Source organism: Heterodontus francisci, unplaced genomic scaffold (genome assembly GCF_036365525.1).
Source record: "Heterodontus francisci isolate sHetFra1 unplaced genomic scaffold, sHetFra1.hap1 HAP1_SCAFFOLD_966, whole genome shotgun sequence".
Lineage (NCBI taxonomy): Eukaryota > Metazoa > Chordata > Chondrichthyes > Heterodontiformes > Heterodontidae > Heterodontus > Heterodontus francisci.
In genome coordinates, this window is record NW_027141439.1 from 205,627 (window position 1) to 228,202 (window position 22,576).

The 22,576-nt window shown below is 53.9% G+C and overlaps 1 protein-coding gene across 1 annotated transcript in view; it reads left to right on the top strand.

Moving 5' to 3' along the window:
- Nucleotides 1-19,960, top strand: part of LOC137363422 (active breakpoint cluster region-related protein-like) — a gene marked incomplete at its 3' end in the record, with an annotated part of 87,277 nt that extends 67,317 nt beyond the window's left edge. Inside the window, exons 3-4 of the mRNA XM_068027251.1 lie at nucleotides 19,478-19,659; nucleotides 19,864-19,960. Coding sequence (XP_067883352.1) covers nucleotides 19,478-19,659; nucleotides 19,864-19,960 — 279 coding nt within the window. The remainder of the gene's footprint in view (nucleotides 1-19,477; nucleotides 19,660-19,863) is intronic.
- Between the last annotated feature and the right edge of the window lie 2,616 nt (nucleotides 19,961-22,576).

Here is a 22,576-nt window from a genome sequence, read left to right on the forward strand (position 1 = left end):
CTGGGGTACAGTACTGGTGGGTACAAGTCTGTCACTGTGTAATACTGGGGTACAGTACTGGTGGGGACAGGTCTGTCACTGTATAATACTGGGGTACAGTACTGGTGGGTACAGGTCTGTCACTGTATAATACTGGGGTACAGTACTGGTGGGGACAGGTCTGTCACTGTATAACACTGGGGTACAGTACTGGTGGGTACAGGTCTGTCACTGTATAATACTGGGGTACAGTACTGGTGGGGACAGGTCTGTCACTGTATAATACAGGGGTACAGTACTGGTGGGGACAGGTCTGTCACTGTATAACACTGGGGTACAGTACTGGTGGGGACAGGTCTGTCACTGTATAATACTGGGGTACAGTACTGGTGGGGACAGGTCTGTCACTGTATAATACTGGGGTACAGTACTGGTGGGGACAGGTCTGTCACTGTTTCACACTGGGGTACAGTACTGGTGGGTACAGGTCTGTCACTGTATAACACTGGGGTACAGTACTGGTGGGGACAGGTCTGTCACTGTATAATACTGGGGTACAGTACTGGTGGGGACAGGTCTGTCACTGTATAATACTGGGGTACAGTACTGGTGGGGACAGGTCTGCCACTATGTAACACTGGGGTACAGTACTGGTGGGGACAGGTCTGTCACTGTATAACACTGGGTAACAGTACTAGTGGGGACAGGTCTGTCACTGTATAACACTGGGATACAGTACTGGTGGGGACAGGTCTGTCACTGTATAACACTGGGTAACAGTACTAGTGGGGACAGGTCTGTCACTGTATAACACTGGGATACAGTACTGGTGGGGACAGGTCTGTCACTGTATAACACTGGGTAACAGTACTGGTGGGGACAGGTCTGTCACTGTATAACACTGGGTAACAGTACTGGTGGGGACAGGTCTGTCACTGTATAACACTGGGGTACAGTACTAGTGGGGACAGGGCTGTCACTGTATAACACTGGGGTATAGTACTGGTGGGGACAGGTCTGTCACTGTATAACACTGGGGTACAGTACTGGTGGGGACAGGTCTGTCACTGTATTACACTGGAGTACAGTACTGGTGGGGAAAGGTCTGTCACTGTATAACACTGAGATACAGTACAAGTGGGGACAGGTCTGTCACTGTATAACACTGGGGTACAGTACTGGTGTGGACAGGTCTGCCACTATGTAACACTGGGGTACAGTACTGGTGGGGACAGGTCTGTCACTGTATAACACTGGGTAACAGTACTAGTGGGGACAGGTCTGTCACTGTATAACACTGGGATACAGTACTGGTGGGGACAGGTCTGTCACTGTATAACACTGGGGTACAGTACTGGTGGGGACAGGTCTGTCACTGTATAACACTGGGGTACAGTACTGGTGGGGACAGGTCTGTCACTGTATAACACTGGGGTACAGTACTGGTGGGGACAGGTCTGTCACAGTATAACACTGGGGTACAGTACTGGTGGGGACGGGTCTGTCACTGTATAACACTGGGGTACAGTACTGGTGGGGACGGGTCTGTCACTGTATAACACTGGGGTACAGTACTAGTGGGTACAGGTCTGTCACTGTAACACTGGGGTACAGTACTGGTGGGGACAGGTCTGTCACTGTATAACACTGGGGTACAGTACTGGTGGGGACAGGTCTGTCACTGTATAACACTGGGGTACAGTACTGGTGGGGACAGGTCTGTCACTGTATAACACTGGGGTACAATACTGGTGGGGACAGGTCTGTCACTGTATAACACTGGGGAAAAGTACTGGAGGGGACAGGTCTGTCACTGTATAACACTGGGGTACAGTACAGGTGGGGACAGGTCTGTCACTGTATAACACTGGGGAACAGTACTGGTGGGGACGGGTCTGTCACTGTTTAACACTGGGGTACAGTACTGGTGGGGACGGGTCTGTCACTGTATAACACTGGGGTACAGTACTGGTGGGGACAGGTCTGTCACTGTATAACACTGGGGTACAGTACTAGTGGGTACAGGTCTGTCACTGTGTAACACTGGGGTACAGTACTGGTCGGGACAGGTCTGTCACTGTATAACACTGGGGTACAGTACTAGTGGGTACAGGTCTGTCACTGTGTAACACTGGGGTACAGTACTGGTGGGGACAGGTCTGTCACTGTATAACACTGGGGTACAGTACTGGTGGGGACAGGTCTGTCACTGTATAACACTGGGGTACAGTACTGGTGGGGACAGGTCTGTCACTGTATAACACTGGGGTACAATACTGGTGGGGACAGGTCTGTCACTGTATAACACTGGGGTACATTACAGGTGGGGACAGGTCTGTCACTGTATAACACTGGGGAAAAGTACTGGAGGGGACAGGTCTGTCACTGTATAACACTGGGGTACAGTACAGGTGGGGACAGGTCTGTCACTGTATAACACTGGGGAACAGTACAGGTGGGGACAGGTCTGTCACTGTGTAACACTGGGGTACAGTACGGGTGGGGACAGGTCTGTCACTGTATAACACTGGGGTACAGTACAGGTGGGGACAGGTCTGTCACTGTATAACACTGGGGAACAGTACAGGTGGGGACAGGTCTGTCACTGTATAACACTGGGGAACAGTACTGGTGGGGACAGGTCTGTCACTGTATAACACTGGGGTACAGTACTGGTGGGGACAGGTCTGTCACTGTATAACACTGGGGTACAGTACTGGTGGGGACATGTCTGTCACTGTATAACACTGGGGTACAGTACTGGTGGGGACAGGTCTGTCACTGTATAACACTGGGGTACAGTACTGGTGGGGACAGGTCTGTCACTGTATAGCACTGGGGTACAGTACTGGTGGGGACAGGTCTGTCACTGTATAACACTGGGGAACAGTACAGGTGGGGACAGGTCTGTCACTGTATAACACTGGGGTACAGTACGGGTGGGGACAGGTCTGTCACTGTATAACACTGGGGAACAGTACGGGTGGGGACAGGTCTGTCACTGTATAACACTGGGGTACAGTACGGGTGGGGACAGGTCTGTCACTGTATAACACTGGGGTACAGTACAGGTGGGGACAGGTCTGTCACTGTATAACACTGGGGAACAGTACAGGTGGGGACAGGTCTGTCACTGTATAACACTGGGGAACAGTACTGGTGGGGACAGGTCTGTCACTGTATAACACTGGGGTACAGTACTGGTGGGGACTTGTCTGTCACTGTATAACACTGGGGTACAGTACTGGTGGGGACAGGTCTGTCACTGTATAACACTGGGGTACAGTACTGGTGGGGACAGGTCTGTCACTGTATAACACTGGGGTACAGTACTGGTGGGGACAGGTCTGTCGCTGTATAACACTGGGGTACAGTACGGGTGGGGGCAGGTCTGTCGCTGTATAACACTGGGGAACAGTACGGGTGGGGACAGGTCTGTCGCTGTATAACACTGGGGTACAGTACGGGTGGGGACAGGTCTGTCACTGTATAACACTGGGGTACAGTACTGGTGGGGACAGGTCTGTCACTGTATAACACTGGGGTACAGTACGGGTGGGGACAGGTCTGTCACTGTATAACACTGGGGTACAGTACTGGTGGGGACAGGTCTGTCACTGTATAACACTGGGGTACAGTACTGGTGGGGACTGGTCTGTCACTGTATAACACTGGGGTACAATACTGGTGGGGACAGGTCTGTCACTGTATAACACTGGGGTACAGTACGGGTGGGGACAGGTCTGTCACTGTATAACACTGGGGTACAGTACTGGTGGGGACAGGTCTGTCACTGTATAACACTGGGGTACAGTACGGGTGGGGACAGGTCTGTCACTGTATAACACTGGGGTACAGTACGGGTGGGGACAGGTCTGTCACTGTCTAACACTGGGGTACAGTGCGGGTGGGGACAGGTCTGTCACTGTATAACACTGGGGTACAGTGCGGGTGGGGACAGGTCTGTCACTGTATAACACTGGGGTACAGTACGGGTGGGGACAGGTCTGTCACTGTATAACACTGGGGTACAGTACGGGTGGGGACAGGTCTGTCACTATAACACTGGGGTACAGTACGGGTGGGGACAGGTCTGTCACTGTCTAACACTGGGGTACAGTGCGGGTGGGGACAGGTCTGTCACTGTATAACACTGGGGTACAGTACGGGTGGGGACAGGTCTGTCACTGTATAACACTGGGGTACAGTACGGGTGGGGACAGGTCTGTCACTGTATAACACTGGGGTACAGTACGGGTGGGGACAGGTCTGTCACTATAACACTGGGGTACAGTGCGGGTGGGGACAGGTCTGTCACTGTATAACACTGGGGTACAGTACGGGTGGGGACAGGTCTGTCACTGTATAACACTGGGGTACAGTACGGGTGGGGACAGGTCTGTCACTGTATAACACTGGGGTACAGTACGGGTGGGGACAGGTCTGTCACTGTATAACACTGGGGTACAGTGCGGGTGGGGACAGGTCTGTCACTGTATAACACTGGGGTACAGTACGGGTGGGGACAGGTCTGTCAGTGTATAACACTGGGGTACAGTACGGGTGGGGACAGGTCTGTCACTGTATAACACTGGGGTACAGTGCGGGTGGGGACAGGTCTGTCACTGTATAACACTGGGGTACAGTACGGGTGGGGACAGGTCTGTCACTGTATAACACTGGGGTACAGTGCGGGTGGGGACAGGTCTGTCACTGTATAACACTGGGGTACAGTACGGGTGGGGACAGGTCTGTCACTGTATAACACTGGGGTACAGTACTGGTGGGGACAGGTCTGTCACTGTATAACACTGGGGTACAGTACTGGTGGGGACAGGTCTGTCACTGTATAACACTGGGGTACAGTACTGGTGGGGACAGGTCTGTTACTGTATAACACTGGGGTACAGTACTGGTGGGGACAGGTCTGTCACAGTATAACGCTGAGGTACAGTACTGGTGGGGACAGGTCTGTCACTGTATAACACTGGGGTACAGTACGGGTGGGGACAGGTCTGTCACTGTATAACACTGGGGTACAGTACGGGTGGGGACAGGTCTGTCACTGTATAACACTGGGGTACAGTACTGGTGGCGACAGGTCTGTCACTGTATAACACTGGGGTACAGTACTGGTGGGGACAGGTCTGTCACTGTATAACACTGGGGTACAGTACTGGTGGGGACAGGTCTGTCACTGTATAACACTGGGGTACAGTACTGGTGGGGACAGGTCTGTCACTGTATAACACTGGGGTACAGTACTGGTGGGGACAGGTCTGTCACTGTATTACACTGGAGTACAGTACTGGTGGGGACAGTTCTGTCACTGTATAACACTGGGGTACAGTACGGGTGGGGACAGGTCTGTCACTGTATAACACTGGAGTACAGTACTGGTGGGGACAGTTCTGTCACTGTATTACACTGGAGTACAGTACTGGTGGGGACAGGTCTGTCACTGTATTACACTGGAGTACAGTACTGGTGGGGACAGTTCTGTCACTGTATAACACTGGGGTACAGTACGGGTGGGGACAGGTCTGTCACTGTATAACACTGGGGTACAGTACTGGTGGGGACAGGTCTGTCACTGTATTACACTGGAGTACAGTACTGGTGGGGACAGTTCTGTCACTGTATAACACTGGGGTACAGTACGGGTGGGGACAGGTCTGTCACTGTATAACACTGGAGTACAGTACTGGTGGGGACAGTTCTGTCACTGTATTACACTGGAGTACAGTACTGGTGGGGACAGGTCTGTCACTGTATTACACTGGAGTACAGTACTGGTGGGGACAGTTCTGTCACTGTATAACACTGGAGTACAGTACTGGTGGGGACAGTTCTGTCACTGTATAACACTGGGGTACAGTACGGGTGGGGACAGGTCTGTCACTGTATAACACTGGGGTACAGTACTGGTGGGGACAGGTCTGTCACTGTATTACACTGGAGTACAGTACTGGTGGGGACAGTTCTGTCACTGTATAACACTGGGGTACAGTACGGGTGGGGACAGGTCTGTCACTGTATAACACTGGAGTACAGTACTGGTGGGGACAGTTCTGTCACTGTATTACACTGGAGTACAGTACTGGTGGGGACAGTTCTGTCACTGTATTACACTGGAGTACAGTACTGGTGGGGACAGGTCTGTCACTGTATTACACTGGAGTACAGTACTGGTGGGGACAGGTCTGTCACTGTATTACACTGGAGTACAGTACTGGTGGGGACAGGTCTGTCACTGTATAACACTGGGGTACAGTACCGGTGGGGATGTAAGTTGTGCTCTTCTTGCCCGGCGAGTGTTTTTTTCTCCGTGTGATGTGTGTTTTTTGAATCCGTTGTTCAGTTGTGGAGCTGGGTCTGTCTGATATTGTCTTCCCCTCAGACCATTTCTTCTAACTCCCTTTTCCTCCACAAACCCTCCCCTGGCTCCATTAAATTTGTTTAAAAGACTCCATTTGTTATTGTGAGGTGGGTTATGGTTGATGCCAGTTTCTGTGCTCGGACAGTCTGAGGCAGCAGTGCCCTCTGGTGTTGTGTCACAGACTAGCTGCTTCCATGAATGGAGGATCGAGTTTGTGATATTGGAGGATGAGGATGATCAGGTCACAGAGTCACACAACGCAGGAGGCGGCCGTTCTCTGCTGGCTCTTTGAAGGAACCGATGCAATTAGTCCCAAAAAGGCAATTCCCTTTTTGAAAGTTACTATTGAATCTGCTTGCACTGCCCTTTCAGGCAGCGCGTTCCAGATCACAACAACTCACTGTGTAAAAATCAGCATCTTTTCATCTTCTCACCTCTGGTTCTTTTGCCAATCACCTGAAATCTGTGTCCTCTCATTATTGACCATTCTGCCACTGGGAACTGTTTCTCCTCATTTATTCTATCTAAAGCCTTCAGAATTTTGAACACATCAATCAATTCAACCCTTTCCCTCACTCTCCCAGGAGAACATTCCTCACTACTGAATAACTGAGCTCCTTCATCCCTGGGATCATTCCAGTAAATTTCTCCACACCCTCTCTCAGGCCTTGACATCTTTCCTAAAGTGTCATGTCCCGAATTGGATTGTGTGGCTGCAGGAGAAAGGAAGACATTTTAAAATTCACTGGCAAGTGAAGTTAACAAATCAGTGAAGTCGTTAAAAATGATTGATACCATCAAACACTCTCAGGACAGTTACAGCACGGTGTTAAATACAGAGTAAAGCTCCCTCTACACTGTCCACATCAAACACTCCCTGGACAGGTACAGCACGGTGTTAAATACAGAGTAAAGCTCTCTCTACACTGTCCCCATCAAACACTCCCAGGACAGGTACAGCACGGGGATTGGCTCCTCTGTGATTGGGAATACTGAGTGGTGAGTGCATCAACGAGGTGCAGCTGACAGTGCTGCAGTCAGTTGCTGGAGGTGCTGCTTGAGAAGGAGTGCTGAGGAGGGAACTGCAAAAACTTTTCAACAACTTTTGCTGCAGAGGAGGAAAGACTTTGAAAAAGGCTGTATTTCGAGGTGGGTGTCGAGCACCAAGCTTTCATTTCATTTGGACTGTTGTGGGAGGTGAAAGAGGCCAGAAGAACAAGGGGTGGGGGCTATACAATTCTGCAGGGAGCTGTGCAGTTGCATTAAAGTTGCAGGGAAGTTCCCTCCCCACCCCAATTGCCCAGCCTGAGTCAGCTGAAGCTGCCTGGCTAATAGAGACATCAGGATCGAACGAGAGCCTGGGCAGCTTTCGGCTGACCCAGGTGAAGACCCCTCCCACAACCAGAAGACCGGAAGACCAGAAGTGTTTACAGTGCTCTGAGTACCACCCTTTAAGGGGAAAAAAAAGCAAAGTCATCGCTTGCAGCCTGTCTTTCCCATTTCCTGTGTACCCTCAGCCTCTCCCCAAACCTCCTAGTTGGTTTCTTTGTTTGTTTGTTTGCTTACCTGCAATTTGGGGGTGGGTTTGGCTCTTGAGCCATGGCAAGCCCATCATCACCGGTGGCGGGGCCTTCTCATACCTACGCAGCTGCAGCTTCTGTGGCTGCCCACGTGGCCGCCGCCGCAGAGTGTCTAGTCAAAGTTAACGGGTCCTTGACGGCGCCCCTTCGATTTGGGAGAGGAGTGCGTCAGGGGTGCCCCATGTCCGGCCAATTGTATACCATCTGCGTGGAGTCCTTCCTGTGCCTGCTTCGCAGGAGGTTGACGGGATTGGCTCTGCGCGAGCCGGCCATGCGGGTCGTCCTCTCGGCTTACGCCGACGACGTGCTCCTCGCAATCACAGATCCCGTTGACTTGCGGAGGATGCGCGACTGCCAGCAGACCTTTTCTGCCGCGTCCTCCGCGAGGATCAATTGGGAGAAATGTTCCGGACTCCTGGTTGGTCAGTGGCGGGTGGACTCCCTGCCGGAGGAGATGACACCTTTTGCGTGGAGCACCACGCACCTCCTCTATCTGGGAGTCCACCTTAGCCCCGCTGAGGAAGCCTGGCCGGCAAACTGGCAGGAGTTGGAGGCGAAAGTCACCGCTCGGCTGGGGCGCTGGACAGGACTGCTCAGAGTGCTTTCCTACAGGGGCCGAGCGTTGGTCATAAACCAACTGGTGGCCTCCATGCTGTGGTACCGGTTGGTCACTTTGGCCCCGCCCCCTGTATTTGCCACCAAGATCCAGAAGAAACTCGTCGATTTCTTCTGGGGCAAGAGGAAACACTGGGTCTCTGCCGCGGTCCTGAGTCTCCCGATCGAGGAGGGCGGTCAGTCGCTGGTGTGCGTCCGCACCCAGGCTGCGACTCTCCGCCTTCGGACCCTGCAGAGATACCTGTACGTCGAGCGTCCTCCCAGATGGTGTGCGCTGGCGACGTATTTTTTCCGCCAGTGTCACTGCCTTCAAGACGACACGCAGCTCCCGGTGGAGTCCGTTAGCCGCGCCTCTCTGAGGGAGTTGCCTGTCTTTTACCGGGATCTTTTCCGAGTCTGGAACATGGTCGCCTCCAGTCAGGGCGCTCCCCCGCCGGCGGAGGAGAGCGCCTCGGCTGTCCGGGCGGCCGTCTCCGGGGACGGTCCGGCGGGCGGAGGAGTAGCCGAAACCCCCGGGGCGCCCCTCACTGCGGGTGGCGAGGGGGCTCGGGAGTGCGGAGCGATCCCGGCCGAGTTGACCCCCGCTCGGCCGGAACTGCCCATCGGACCCAAGCCCCAAAACCCTCCTCGGGAGCCGGTCCCGCACAACCCGAGCCGCCTCTCGGAAATGCCCTCCGTGCCATTCCAATCGGCGCGGAGGGGTTTCCTGTACGGGCTGCTCCTGCACACTCTCCACTTCCTCGCCCTCGTCAGCCGGCCGGACACGCCCTGGCGGTCCGCGTTGCCATCTGGCGGCGAGGGGAAACCCCGATGGAGGTCTCTCTACGCGGGAGTCTTCCCCCTTTACATCGGGGACCTGGGGTGGAGGGTGCTGCACAGAGCAGTCCCGTGCAATAGGCTTTTAAATAGGTTCACGGACTCCCAGGCCAGCTGTACTTTCTGCGGCCTGGACGAGTCCGTGTTCCACGTTTATACGGAGTGTGCGAGGTTGCAGCCCCTATTTGAGTATCTGAAGGGGCTGCTCCTCAAATTCTGGCTGCACTTCAGTCCCACGCTCCTGATCTTTGGGCACCCGGTGCGGAGGGGCTTGGGCCGGGAGGAGGATCTCCTCGTCGGTCTGCTCCTGGGCCTGGCCAAGGTGGCAATTCACAGGTCCAGGTTGCGGGCCGTCGGGGGGTCCGTCCTCCCCGATTGCCTGCCCCTCTTCCGCGGTTACGTTCGCGCCCGGGTGTCCCTGGAAAAGGAGCATGCGGTGTCCGCCGATACGCTTGAGGCCTTCCGCGACCGGTGGGCACCGCAGGGACTGGAGTGCATCGTCGACGCCGAGAATGGCATTTTAATTTGAGTTTTTTTTGTTTATTTATCTGGTTTTAATGAAGTTATTTTTAAAAATATAAGTGTGTATATAAAGGGGGCCTGAGGAATAAAGGCCCCCTCGACATAAAAAATGTATAAAGGGGGCCTGAGGAATAAAGGCCCCCTCGACATAAAATATATAAAGGGGCCTGGGGTATCAAGGCCACCTTATATAAAAAAAAAAGAAAAAAAAAAACAAAAAAAAAACGGGATTGGCTGCTCTCTGATTGGGAAGCCTGAATGTTGAGAGCCTCAACGAGGTGCAGCTGAGAGTGCTGGTGGCAGTTGGAGGTTGCAGAGGTAGAGAGAGGAGCTACCAACAAGCAGAGGAAAACTCCGACAACAGTCTCCATTAAAGAGAAGAAAGGGACATTTTTTTGGAAACAAGGCTTTGTCTGGAGGTGGGTGCTGAACACCAGTAATTTACTTTGGACTGTTGGGGGAGGAACAAGTGGCTGGAACAACAAGGGGTGGGGCTGCCAATTCAACAGGAATCTGTGCTGCTGCACAAGCACACAGGGAAGCTCCCTCCCCACCCCAATTGCCAAGCCTGGGTCAGCTGAAGCTGCCCAGCTAAACAGACGGAAAGGGATAGATAGTGCCTGAGCAGCTTCAGCTGACCCAGGTGAAGACGACTCCCCCAACCAGAAGACCGGAAGACCAACTTCAAAGACTGTTTGTTTTAAGTGTACTGTGAGCACCACCTCCAGAAAGCAAGTCATCCCTTCCAGCCTGCCTTTGCCTCTCCTCTCTTACCTCAGCCTCTCCACTAATCTGTTGTTTGTTTGTTTGTCTTTAATATATATTCAATATTTTCAGTTTAGTGGACCCTCTGGGGGCCACTGCGCATCGGATAATGATGTCCAACGTCCCACCCTTCATTCCCAGTGAGCTCCTCCTCCCCCACCTGCACCATCTGGGGGAGGTGAGGTCGGGGATCACCCCAGTCCGGCTTGGTCTTCGGGAGCACAGCCTCCAACATGTCTACTCCTTCCACCGCCAGTTATTTATGCAGCTGGCGCAGGAGGAGGACACGGAGGGCCAATTTTATGTGGAGTTCCAGGGGACGGCCTACCGCGTCTTTTGGACCTCGGACGGGGCGCGGTGCCACGTCTGCAAGGGGGTGGGGCATGTTCGTAAGAACTGCCCCAACCTCCCGGCCGCCAGCTCCACCTCGGCGGCCCAGAGTGGTTCCACAGCACCTCCTCCCACTCCCCCCGCACATCCAACAGACACCGCTCAGTCGGTTCCGGAGGCTGTGGTTTTCACAGCCTCTGGCGGGGAGGGGAGCGTCCGTCCGAGCGGAAGGAAGACGCGGGGAAAAAAGAAACATCGTGAGGCGCGTCCCCTGGACACTTTGACTCAGCCTGAGCTCAGCCCAAAGTCCATTCCCATGGAATCCACCTGTCCCAGGGCTGGGCTCAGGCCCAGGGTGACTAAAAAGGGAAAAAAGGGTGCGGAGGCGGAGGCCTCAGATGACATGGAGGTCTCTGGGTCTCCGCGCCCAAGTGCGAAAAAGAGGAGAAGGCACCCCTCCACAGAAATAACACAGGGCCCTGAGGTGCAGGGCCCATCTGTTGGAGGGGAGCTGCCTCCTGTTTCTGGTCCTCAGGTTCCCCCTACCGCCACCACCAAGGCTGCAAAGTCCGGGCAGGTGCTCCCTATTCCTCAGGATGGAGGGGAGGGGATGGCCCCGGTACGTGAGGCCCCTCCTGAAGGAGTAAGTGGGGCCCTGCTTGTGGTGGGGGAGCCTGGGGAAACCGCCCATTCCGCCACTGCTACTGGGTCGGGTGCCCTGAATGAAGGGGAGGGCGAGGCCCCAGAGGGTCGGGCCTCCCAGCCGGAGTCCACCACCAACCAGGAGACACCCGACCCAGTTATAACTGAGAATGCTGCCCCATCTGCTGGGCCTGTGGGTGCTGGCGGAGCGGGAGATGGCCTCCTCTCGCCGCCTCCAGTCTCGGCTCCGGCTGGTTTCCCGGAGTCCGGAACTTCTGTCTCCCCTGGACCGCTCATTGGCCTGGGGATGGAGGTGGAGGGGGGTCCTGAACCGCTGGTGCCTACAGGCTCCAGTTTCACAATAGAACCCAGAGAGGACTCCTCCGCCATCGATCCTGGGGGTGGGATCGTGACGGAGGCGGGACCAGCTGGCGCGGCCGGGACGTCCGCCCCACAGTGTGTGGTGGATGTGTCGGCCGCTAGCGGTGACGACCCGGAGGAGGATGGGGATTCGGTGCGGGGCACGGAGGATGATCTTGATTCCATCGCCAGTGAGGTGGTGGAGTCCCTCGTGCCTCCCACCGAATCTCCCCTCATCCCCACGGCGGAACTCCGGGATTTCCTCGCGGCTTGCAGAGGTTGCCGCAATAAAGGTCAGCTGGCCCTCGACCGTTGGTCGAATCTGGCGCTGATCATCCAGTCCGTCCGTGCCGCCCTTAAGATAGCGGGCAAGCGCGCGGACGTGAAACTGGTTGAGAGGCGCCGTTTTAATGTGTTCCTCAATGGGTTGCTGGGGGAGTGGAGGGCCAGGTGCACTTCCACTCCCTCCTCACAGTGAGGTGTTGGTGACGGGTTTTAAGTACCTTTGACATGAAGATAACCAACGCCAGCCTCAACATCAACGGCAGCAGAGGGGCTCACCGCAGATTTCACAATCTCTCAGTCCTTAGGGAAGGGAGATACGCGGTGAGCTTTCTGCAGGAAACCCACACCGTTCCGGGAGACGAAGCCACCTGGCTCCTGGAGTGGCAGGGTGGGGTCTACATGAGTCACCTCACCCCTATTTCTAGTGGGGTTGCTATCTTGTTGGCCCCGACTTTTCAGCCGGAGATCTTGGGGGTCAAGGAGCTAGTGCCGGGCCGCTTGCTCCACCTCGCCGTTCGCCTGGGTAGCGTGCCGCTCCACTTTGTGAACGTGTACGCGCCCAGGCCCGGCGCGTTGCAAGCGCACTTCTTTGAAGAAGTGTCCGCTCTCTTGAGCTCCATCGATAGCGGCGAGTGCATCATCCTCGGGGGGGTTTTTAACTGCACCCTCGAGGTGGGGGATCGCTCCGGTCCCCAGCGCGGCCAAGTGTCGGTGGAGAAGTTGAGGGGACTGATCAGCTCCCTTAACTTGGTGGACGTCTGGCGGAATCTCCATCCCGACTCCAGCGCCTTCACGTGGAGGTCTGGAGGAGGGGGGTCGCGAATCGACCGCCTCTACATTTCGCAGGCGTACGTCTCCCGCGTTTCGGCGGCCTCCATGCGGCTGGTGCCGTGCTCGGACCACCGCCTGGTGTGGGCGGAGTTCACTCCGCTCCGCACGCGTGCGGGGTCCGCGTACTGGCACTTTAACAAACGGCTGCTGGAGGACGTGCGATTTCGGGACTCGTTCTGTCGATTCTGGGCCGACTGGAGAAAGAAGCAGGGGGTCTTCCCCTCCTTGAGGCTATGGTGGGATGTGGGCAAGACTCACATCCGCGTCTTCTGTCAGGAGTACGCGAGGGGGTCGACCAAGAGGCGGGAAGCCGAGATCGGGCGCCTTGAGAGGGAGGTGCTCGACTTGGAATCCCGCCTCGGTCATGCCGTCGCGGACCCGGCCCTGTGGCAGGCGTACAAAGAGAAGAAGGGCGCACTGAGGAACCTGCAGCTCATAGGGTCCCGAGGCGCGTACGTGAGGTCGCGGATCCAGATCCTGGAAGATTTGGACCGCGCCTCACCCTTCTTCTACTCGCTGGAAAAATGGCGGGGGGTCCGTAAGCAGCTCGTCGAGCTGCTGGCCGACGACGGATCCTCCATCACGGATCCGGAGGGAATGGGCCTCCTGGTCCGGACGTATTACAGTGCGTTGTTCTCTCCGGATCCGTCCAGCGAGGATGCGCGCAGAGTTATGTGGGAGGACCTGCCGCAGGTCAGCCCGGAGGGCGCCGAAGGATTGGAGGCTCCGCTCACGTTGGCGGAGCTGACTGGCGCCCTCCACCAGCTCTCGAGGGGCAAATCCCCAGGGCTGGATGGGTTGACCGTGGAGTTCCTCAGGGCGTTCTGGGACGTCCTGGGGGACGATTACGCGCGGGTCCTGGGGGAAAGCCTGGCGACCGGGGAGATGCCCCTCTCGTGGCGCAGGGCGGTCATCGTCCTGCTGCCAAAGAGGGGCGATCTCCGCCTGCTTAAAAACTGGCGTCCGGTCTCCCTCCTCAGCACGGATTATAAGATCTTTGCCCGGGCTATGTCTACCCGCCTGGGCTCCGTGCTGGCCCACATGATCCACCCCGACCAGTCCTACACGGTCCTGGGCCGGTCCATCCAGGACAACATCCACCTGGTCCGGGACCTGATCCATCTTTCCCAGAGGACTGGTCAGTCGGTCGCCTTTCTCTCCCTCGATCAGGAGAAGGCGTTCGACAGGGTGGATCACAATTACCTTTTCGGGACTCACTCGGGCCGCATTTTGTGGCCCGGGTCCGACTTTTATACGCCGCCGCAGAGTGTCTAGTCAAAGTTAACGGGTCCTTGACGGCGCCCCTTCGATTTGGGAGAGGAGTGCGTCAGGGGTGCCCCATGTCCGGCCAATTGTATACCATCTGCGTGGAGCCCTTCCTGTGCCTGCTTCGCAGGAGGTTGACGGGATTGGCTCTGCGCGAGCCGGCCATGCGGGTCGTCCTCTCGGCTTATGCCGACGACGTGCTCCTCGCAATCACAGATCCCGTTGACTTGCGGAGGATGCGCGACTGCCAGCAGACCTTTTCTGCCGCGTCCTCCGCGAGGATCAATTGGGAGAAATGTTCCGGACTCCTGGTTGGTCAGTGGCGGGTGGACTCCCTGCCGGAGGAGATGACACCTTTTGCGTGGAGCACCACGCACCTCCTCTATCTGGGAGTCCACCTTAGCCCCGCTGAGGAAGCCTGGCCGGCAAACTGGCAGGAGTTGGAGGCGAAAGTCACTGCTCGGCTGGGGCGCTGGACAGGACTGCTCCGAGTGCTTTCCTACAGGGGCCGAGCGTTGGTCATAAACCAACTGGTGGCCTCCATGCTGTGGTACCGGTTGGTCACTTTGGCCCCGCCCCCTGTATTTGCCACCAAGGTCCAGAAGAAACTCGTCGATTTCTTCTGGGGCAAGAGGAAACACTGGGTCTCTGCCGCGGTCCTGAGTCTCCCGATCGAGGAGGGCGGTCAGTCGCTGGTGTGCGTCCGCACCCAGGCTGCGACTCTCCGCCTTCGGACCCTGCAGAGATACCTGTACGTCGAGCGTCCTCCCAGATGGTGTGCGCTGGCGACGTATTTTTTCCGCCAGTGTCACTGCCTTCAAGACGACATGCAGCTCCCGGTGGAGTCCGTTAGCCGCGCCTCTCTGAGGGAGTTGCCTGTCTTTTACCGGGATCTTTTCCGACTCTGGAACATGGTCGCCTCCAGTCAGGGCGCTCCCCCGCCGGCGGAGGAGAGCGCCTCGGCTGTCCGGGCGGCCGACTCCGGGGACGGTCCGGCGGGCGGAGGAGTAGCCGAAACCCCCGGGACGCCCCTCACTGCGGGTGGCGAGGGGGCTCGGGAGTGCGGAGCGATCCCGGCCGAGCTGACCCCCGCTCGGCCGGAACTGCTCATCGGACCCAGGCCCCGAAACCCTCCTCGGGAGCCGGTCCCGCACAACCCAAGCCGCCTCTCGGAAATGCCCTCCGTGCCATTCCAATCGGCGCGGAGGGGTTTCCTGTACGGGCTGCTCCTGCACACTCTCCACTTCCTCGCCCTCGTCAGCCGGCCGGACACGCCCTGGCGGTCCGCGTTGCCATCTGGCGGCGAGGGGAAACCCCGATGGAGGTCTCTCTACGCGGGAGTCTTCCCCCTTTACATCGGGGACCTGGGGTGGAGGGTGCTGCACAGAGCAGTCCCGTGCAATAGGCATTTAAGTAGGTTCACGGACTCCCAGGCCACCTGTACTTTCTGCGGCCTGGACGAGTCCGTGTTCCACATTTATATGGAGTGTGCGAGGTTGCAGCCCCTATTTGAGTATCTGAAGGGGCTGCTCCTCAAATTCTGGCTGCACTTCAGTCCCACGCTCCTGATCTTTGGGCACCCGGTGCGGAGGGGCTTGGGCCGGGAGGAGGATCTCCTCGTCGGTCTGCTCCTGGGCCTGGCCAAGGTGGCAATTCACAGGTCCAGGTTGCGGGCCGTCGGGGGTTCCGTCCTCCCCGATTGCCTGCCCCTCTTCCGCGGTTACGTTCGCGCCCGGGTGTCACTGGAAAGGGAGCATGCGGTGTCCGCCGGTACGCTTGAGGCCTTCCGCGACCGGCGGGCATCGCAGGGACTGGAGTGCATCGTCGACGCCGAGAATGGCATTTTAATTTGAGTTTTTTTGTTTATTTATCTGGTTTTAATAAAGTTATTTTAAAAATATAAGTGTGTATATAAAGGGGGCCTGAGGAATAAAGGCCCCCTCGACATAAAAAATATATATAAATGGGGCCTGGGGTATAAAGGTCACCTTTAAAAAAAAAAAAAATGGCTTAGATGCAGAGCAAGCTAAAAAAAAAAGAAAAAAAAAAAATGGGGGTTAGATACAGAGTAAAGCTCCCTCTACACTGTCCCCGTCAAACACTCCCCAGGACAGGTACAGCATGGGGGTTAGATACAGAGTAAAGCTCCCTCTACACTGTCCCCGTCAAACACTCCCCAGGACAGGTACAGCATGGGGGTTAGATACAGAGTAAAGCTCCCCCTACACTGTGCTCAAAGTGCTGTATTTTTTGGGCTATTCACTCTGCCTGATCTCTCATGCCTGCCTTTATTCTCCTCTCAATGGGAGACTGGCTAATAGTTAGCTTCAACATCGTGCCTGATTTTTCTTCCTTCACCTCGCACAGAGCACAGTTTTCTTTTGCAGCTCAGTGAGGGAGCACAGTGCAGGATTTGAGCCTGGGATCTTGCTGCTCTGTGAATTAGCATGGACTATAGAAGGTGCAAAAGCTCCATGTCCCACCTGTGCTGAAAGGGTTAAGGCAGAAGTTTTCTTGGTTTGAATAATTGGAACCATGTGGATTCAGAGCCTGACTCCTCCCCTTTATCTCATTTGCACCTTATCTGCTTCCAGTAGCTGGGGAGAGGAGTAGGATTCAGACTGAGTGTTGTGTGCTGGCTCCAACAGCAACTGGCATTGGATGCAGCTTGAGAGCTGCAGTTATATATAGCAGAGTGACGAGGTGTTAGAGGGGGCGTGTTAGAGAGTGGCTCTGAGACGGAAGATCTGACCGGAGTTATTGTGCTGTTTGAGACAGGCAGCCACTGGCTGTTCTGTGTTGCCTGCTGATTGTGGATGGGTATCTTTCTGACCTGACCCTGGGTGCAGCGGGAAATCTGATGGTTCAGGGTCTGCCCAGTGCTGCCCAGTGATCAGACACTGAGTGACTGGCAGTGCTGCTGGGTATTGTGGGGGGGGGGTGGAATTCTGCTGTTTGATTCGATCATGGTCAGTGAGGCAACTCCTCACACAGTTCATAATGAAAACTTGACAAAAATAAGGAACAGTTAAAATAAGGAAGTGTCGTCACCCCACCAGAGTCAGTCTGCTGCTATCTGCTTTTTTTCTCTTAAAGAATCATTAACCAGTTTGAGAGATAAGGTGGGCGGCTGGGGAGTGGCACAAGTTGGGATTGTTTCAACAGCTTGCTGTCACTAACAGGTGCATGGTGGGAACAGTGAGTGGGGATCTGCGGGGGAGAGGGTAAGGGTCTGGGGGACAGGGGTGAAATGCTGCTTGTGACTGGGTTGCTGAGGAACAGGCTGTTAGCTCCCAGTCTGCTGGTGCCCAGCCAGTGCGGACGCTGAGAGTCTCCCCTCTGGGACCTGCATCCCTTCCAGTGGTCACTGGGCATTTCCCAGATGATGGAGGACGAGGAGGAAGTTATTGGTCTCCTGGATAAGGTGCTGCTCGATGAAGATGCCTTTTCCTTAAGTGAGTTTGAATGGGATGGGGCTGTAACTCCAGGATCTGGACCTCCCAGTCTAGACTTACTAAAGGTGAGGAAGCTATGTCTTAATGGATTTGTGTCTGTAAGGGGCTGGCGTTTGTTTGTGTTCGTGAGAGGCTGGCGTTTGTTTGTATCTGTGAGGGGCTGGCGTTTGTTAGTGTTCGTGAGGGGCTGGCGTTTGTTAGTGTTCGTGAGGGGCTGGCGTTTGTTAGTGTTCATGAGGGGCTGGCGTTTGTTTGTGTCTGTGAGGGGCTGGCCTTTGTTTGTGTCTGTGAGGGGCTGGCGTTTGTTTGTGTCTGTGAGGGGCTGGCGTTTGTTTGTGTCTGTGAGGGGCTGGCGTTTGTTTGTGTCTGTGAGGGGCTGGCGTTTGTTTGTGTCTGTGAGGGGCTGGCGTTTGTTTGTGTCTGTGAGGGGCTGGCGTTTGTTTGTGTCTGTGAGGGGCTGGCGTTTGTTTGTGTCTGTGAGGGGCTGGCGTTTGTTTGTGTCTGTGAGAGGCTGGCGTTTGTTTGTATCTGTGAGGGGCTGGCGTTTGTTAGTGTTCGTGAGGGGCTGGCGTTTGTTAGTGTTCGTGAGGGGCTGGCGTTTGTTAGTGTTCGTGAGGGGCTGGCGTTTGTTAGTGTACGTGAGGGGCTGGCGTTTGTTTGTGTCTGTGAGGGGCTGGCGTTTGTTAGTGTCTGTGAGGGGCTGGCGTTTGTTTGTGTCTGTGAGGGGCTGGCGTTTGTTAGTGTCTGTGAGGGGCTGGCGTTTGTTTGTGGCTGTGAGGGGCTGGCGTTTGTTTGTGTCTGTGAGGGGCTGGCGTTTGTTTGTGTCTGTGAGGGGCTGGCGTTTGTTTGTGGCTGTGAGGGGCTGGCGTTTGTTTGTGGCTGTGAGGGGCTGGCGTTTGTTTGTGTCTGTGAGGGGCTGGCGTTTGTTAGTGTCTGTGAGGGGCTGGCGTTTGTTAGTGTCTGTGAGGGGCTGGCGTTTGTTTGTGTCTGTGAGGGGCTGGCGTTTGTTTGTGTCTGTGAGGGGCTGGCGTTTGTTTGTGTCTGTGAGGGGCTGGCGTTTGTTTGTATCTGTGAGGGGCTGTATGAGAATGGAGTTTTCTACACTGCTGATGTGGTGCCAAGTTAGATTCAATTCCACTCATTGAAGAATGAATCTGTGATTCCGACTCAGCAGTCTCAGGACAGTGAATTCCTTGGAATCTTAATTAGAGGAATGTGAACTGTGAGGAGGGGAGACCATCACTGGGTGGCAGGTTCGAAGTGAGCGTGCAGTTTGCAGAGAGGGAGGGGCAGATGGGGCTTTTTCCCAGTGCATGCTGTTGGGACAATGTTAGTGAGAATCACAAGGAACAGAAAAACAATGGCCGACAGGGCCTCTGAAAAGGTGAGTTTGCGAGTTGCGGCTCTTATCTGTGCATCTGATTACAGCGCCATCCCAACCCGTGAGAGCAGGTTTTCCAGAAGGGTCCCAATCCCTGGTCTTCAGGAATTTTCTGAATGTGGGATCGGGTACTAGCCTGAGTTACGGGGAGAAGGCGGGGGAATGGAACTGTGGGAATTGCTCTTTCAGAGGGCAAGTGCGGACACGATGGGTCAAATGGCCTCCTTCTGCTCTGTAATGATTCTGTGATTATGATTGGTCTGTTTTGCAGAGTGAGGTAGACCCAGAGAAGAGGCTGGAGATGAGGAAGTTCGTGCTCTCTGGTGTCCTGGCAAGTGAGGAGATCTACTTAAATCAGCTGGAAGCTCTGCTCCTGGTACAGAAATATTGCAGATTTTGTGTCAAATATGTGTGTGTGCCTGTGTCTCTCTGTCTGTCTATTGTTACAACCAGGTGAGAAAGGTGTCTAGGGATTCCCCCTCAGCCTTCACCTGGTCTTACTTTAATTTTAAACACACTGTTTTTTAGCTCCGCCTTGGTGAATCCTTGTTCACCGCTTTCCAATTATAAGGCAAAGAAATGAGCAGAAACAGGCCTTCTTAGATTTAAAGAAGAAAAGTGACATTTATTAAAACTTAAACTTAAACTCTAATTCAGTTGGCACCTGCGGGTACACCACGTGCCCACGCTAGCAAGCATACGCGATACACACATGCAAAAAGAGACAGAAAAGAGAAGAAAAAAAAGTGGAAAAGTTTGAGGCAGTCTCTGAGGAATTTTTGTGATGGTTCTTCAAGCTCACTGCAGAGTCCTTGATTGTCGGGAGATCTTGCTTTTCATTGGGGCCCAGTATTCTTCTTAAACATTGTTCACTGTAGGAGACTTTTCTCTCTTGGGGTTCAAGTGTCTTCAGTCAGTTTTTGTAGTTCTGTGAGAAAGAGATGGGAGCAGACAGGAGAGATCTCAGTCCAGGAGCAAACACACACTCTGCCTTCAAACTCTGTGTGGCCAGTTCAAAAGAAAACCCTGGAACAGCCAGGTAGTCATGTGACCAGCTGGTCTAACCAGTCCTGGCCCTTGTGGATTGTATCCTCCTCATGGAGGCCCTGGAATGCCCTTCCTCATCTTCCATGTCTGTTAGTGTGTAAATGTTTTTTTCCAGTCACAGCTGATTTGTTCAACAAGTCATTTCCTTACTCCAACAACAGTTAAATATCAATGTTCATGACAAAATTGATGTGCCTCATTCTTGGCAGGAGGGGGCCTAGCATGACAAATTGTGTGTATGTGTGTGTCTCTCTGTCTTTCTCTGTGTCTGGGTGTGTGTGTGTGTCTCTGTCTCTCTCGCTCTGTCTTTCTCGCGAGAGAGCCAGAGAGAGAGATACAGAGCTCCGTCTGTGCGTCTCTGTCTGTGCGTGTCTGTCTGTGCGTGTCTGTCATTGTGTCTGTTTGTGTCTCTGTTTGTCGTTGTGTGTGTGTTTGTATCGGAGGGGGAGTGTGCGTGTTTATCTTCAGGTGTGTGTGTCTGATTATCTTCAGGTGTGTGTGTCTGATTATCTTCAGGTGTGTGTGTCTGATTATCTTCAGGTGTGTGTGTCTGATTATCTTTGGGGGTGTGTGTCTGATTATCTTTGGGTGTGTGTGTCTGATTATCTTTGGGTGTGTGTGTCTGATTATCTTTGGGTGTGTGTGTCTGATTATCTTCAGGTGTGTGTGTCTGATTATCTTCAGGTGTGTGTGTCTGATTATCTTCAGGTGTGTGTGTCTGATTATCTTCAGGTGTGTGTGTCTGATTATCTTCAGGTGTGTGTGTCTGATTATCTTCAGGTGTGTGTGTCTGATTATCTTCAGGTGTGTGTGTCTGATTATCTTTGGGGGTGTGTGTCTGATTATCTTTGGGGGTGTGTGTCTGATTATCTTTGGGTGTGTGTGTCTGATTATCTTTGGGTGTGTGTGTCTGATTATCTTTGGGGGTGTGTGTCTGATTATCTTTGGGTGTGTGTGTCTGATTATCTTTGGGGGTGTGTGTCTGATTATCTTCAGGTGTGTGTGTCTGATTATCTTCAGGTGTGTGTGTCTGATTATCTTTGGGGGTGTGTGTCTGATTATCTTCAGGTGTGTGTGTCTGATTATCTTCAGGTGTGTGTGTCTGATTATCTTTGGGGGTGTGTGTCTGATTATCTTTGGGGGTGTGTGTCTGATTATCTTTGGGGGTGTGTGTCTGATTATCTTCGGGTGTGTGTGTCTGATTATCTTTGGGGGTGTGTGTCTGATTATCTTTGGGTGTGTGTGTCTGATTATCTTTGGGTGTGTGTCTGATTATCTTCAGGTGTGTGTGTCTGATTATCTTTGGGGGTGTGTGTCTGATTATCTTTGGGTGTGTGTGTCTGATTATCTTTGGGTGTGTGTCTGATTATCTTTGGGGGTGTGTGTCTGATTATCTTTGGGGGTGTGTGTCTGATTATCTTTGGGTGTGTGTGTCTGATTATCTTTGGGGGTGTGTGTCTGATTATCTTTGGGTGTGTGTGTCTGATTATCTTTGGGTGTGTGTCTGATTATCTTCAGGTGTGTGTGTCTGATTATCTTCAGGTGTGTGTGTCTGATTATCTTCAGGTGTGTGTGTCTGATTATCTTTGGGGGTGTGTGTCTGATTATCTTTGGGTGTGTGTGTCTGATTATCTTCAGGTGTGTGTGTCTGATTATCTTCAGGTGTGTGTGTCTGATTATCTTTGGGGGTGTGTGTCTGATTATCTTTGGGGGTGTGTGTCTGATTATCTTTGGGGGTGTGTGTCTGATTATCTTTGGGGGTGTGTGTCTGATTATCTTTGGGGGGTGTGTGTCTGATTATCTTCAGGTGTGTGTGTCTGATTATCTTTGGGTGTGTGTGTCTGATTATCTTTGGGGGTGTGTGTCTGATTATCTTTGGGTGTGTGTGTCTGATTATCTTTGGGGGTGTGTGTCTGATTATCTTTGGGGGTGTGTGTCTGATTATCTTTGGGGGTGTGTGTCTGATTATCTTTGGGGGTGTGTGTCTGATTATCTTCAGGTGTGTGTGTCTGATTATCTTTGGGGGTGTGTGTCTGATTATCTTCAGGTGTGTGTGTCTGATTATCTTTGGGGGTGTGTGTCTGATTATCTTTGGGGGTGTGTGTCTGATTATCTTTGGGGGTGTGTGTCTGATTATCTTTGGGGGTGTGTGTCTGATTATCTTCAGGTGTGTGTGTCTGATTATCTTTGGGGGTGTGTGTCTGATTATCTTCAGGTGTGTGTGTCTGATTATCTTTGGGGGTGTGTGTCTGATTATCTTCAGGTGTGTGTGTCTGATTATCTTTGGGGGTGTGTGTCTGATTATCTTTGGGGGTGTGTGTCT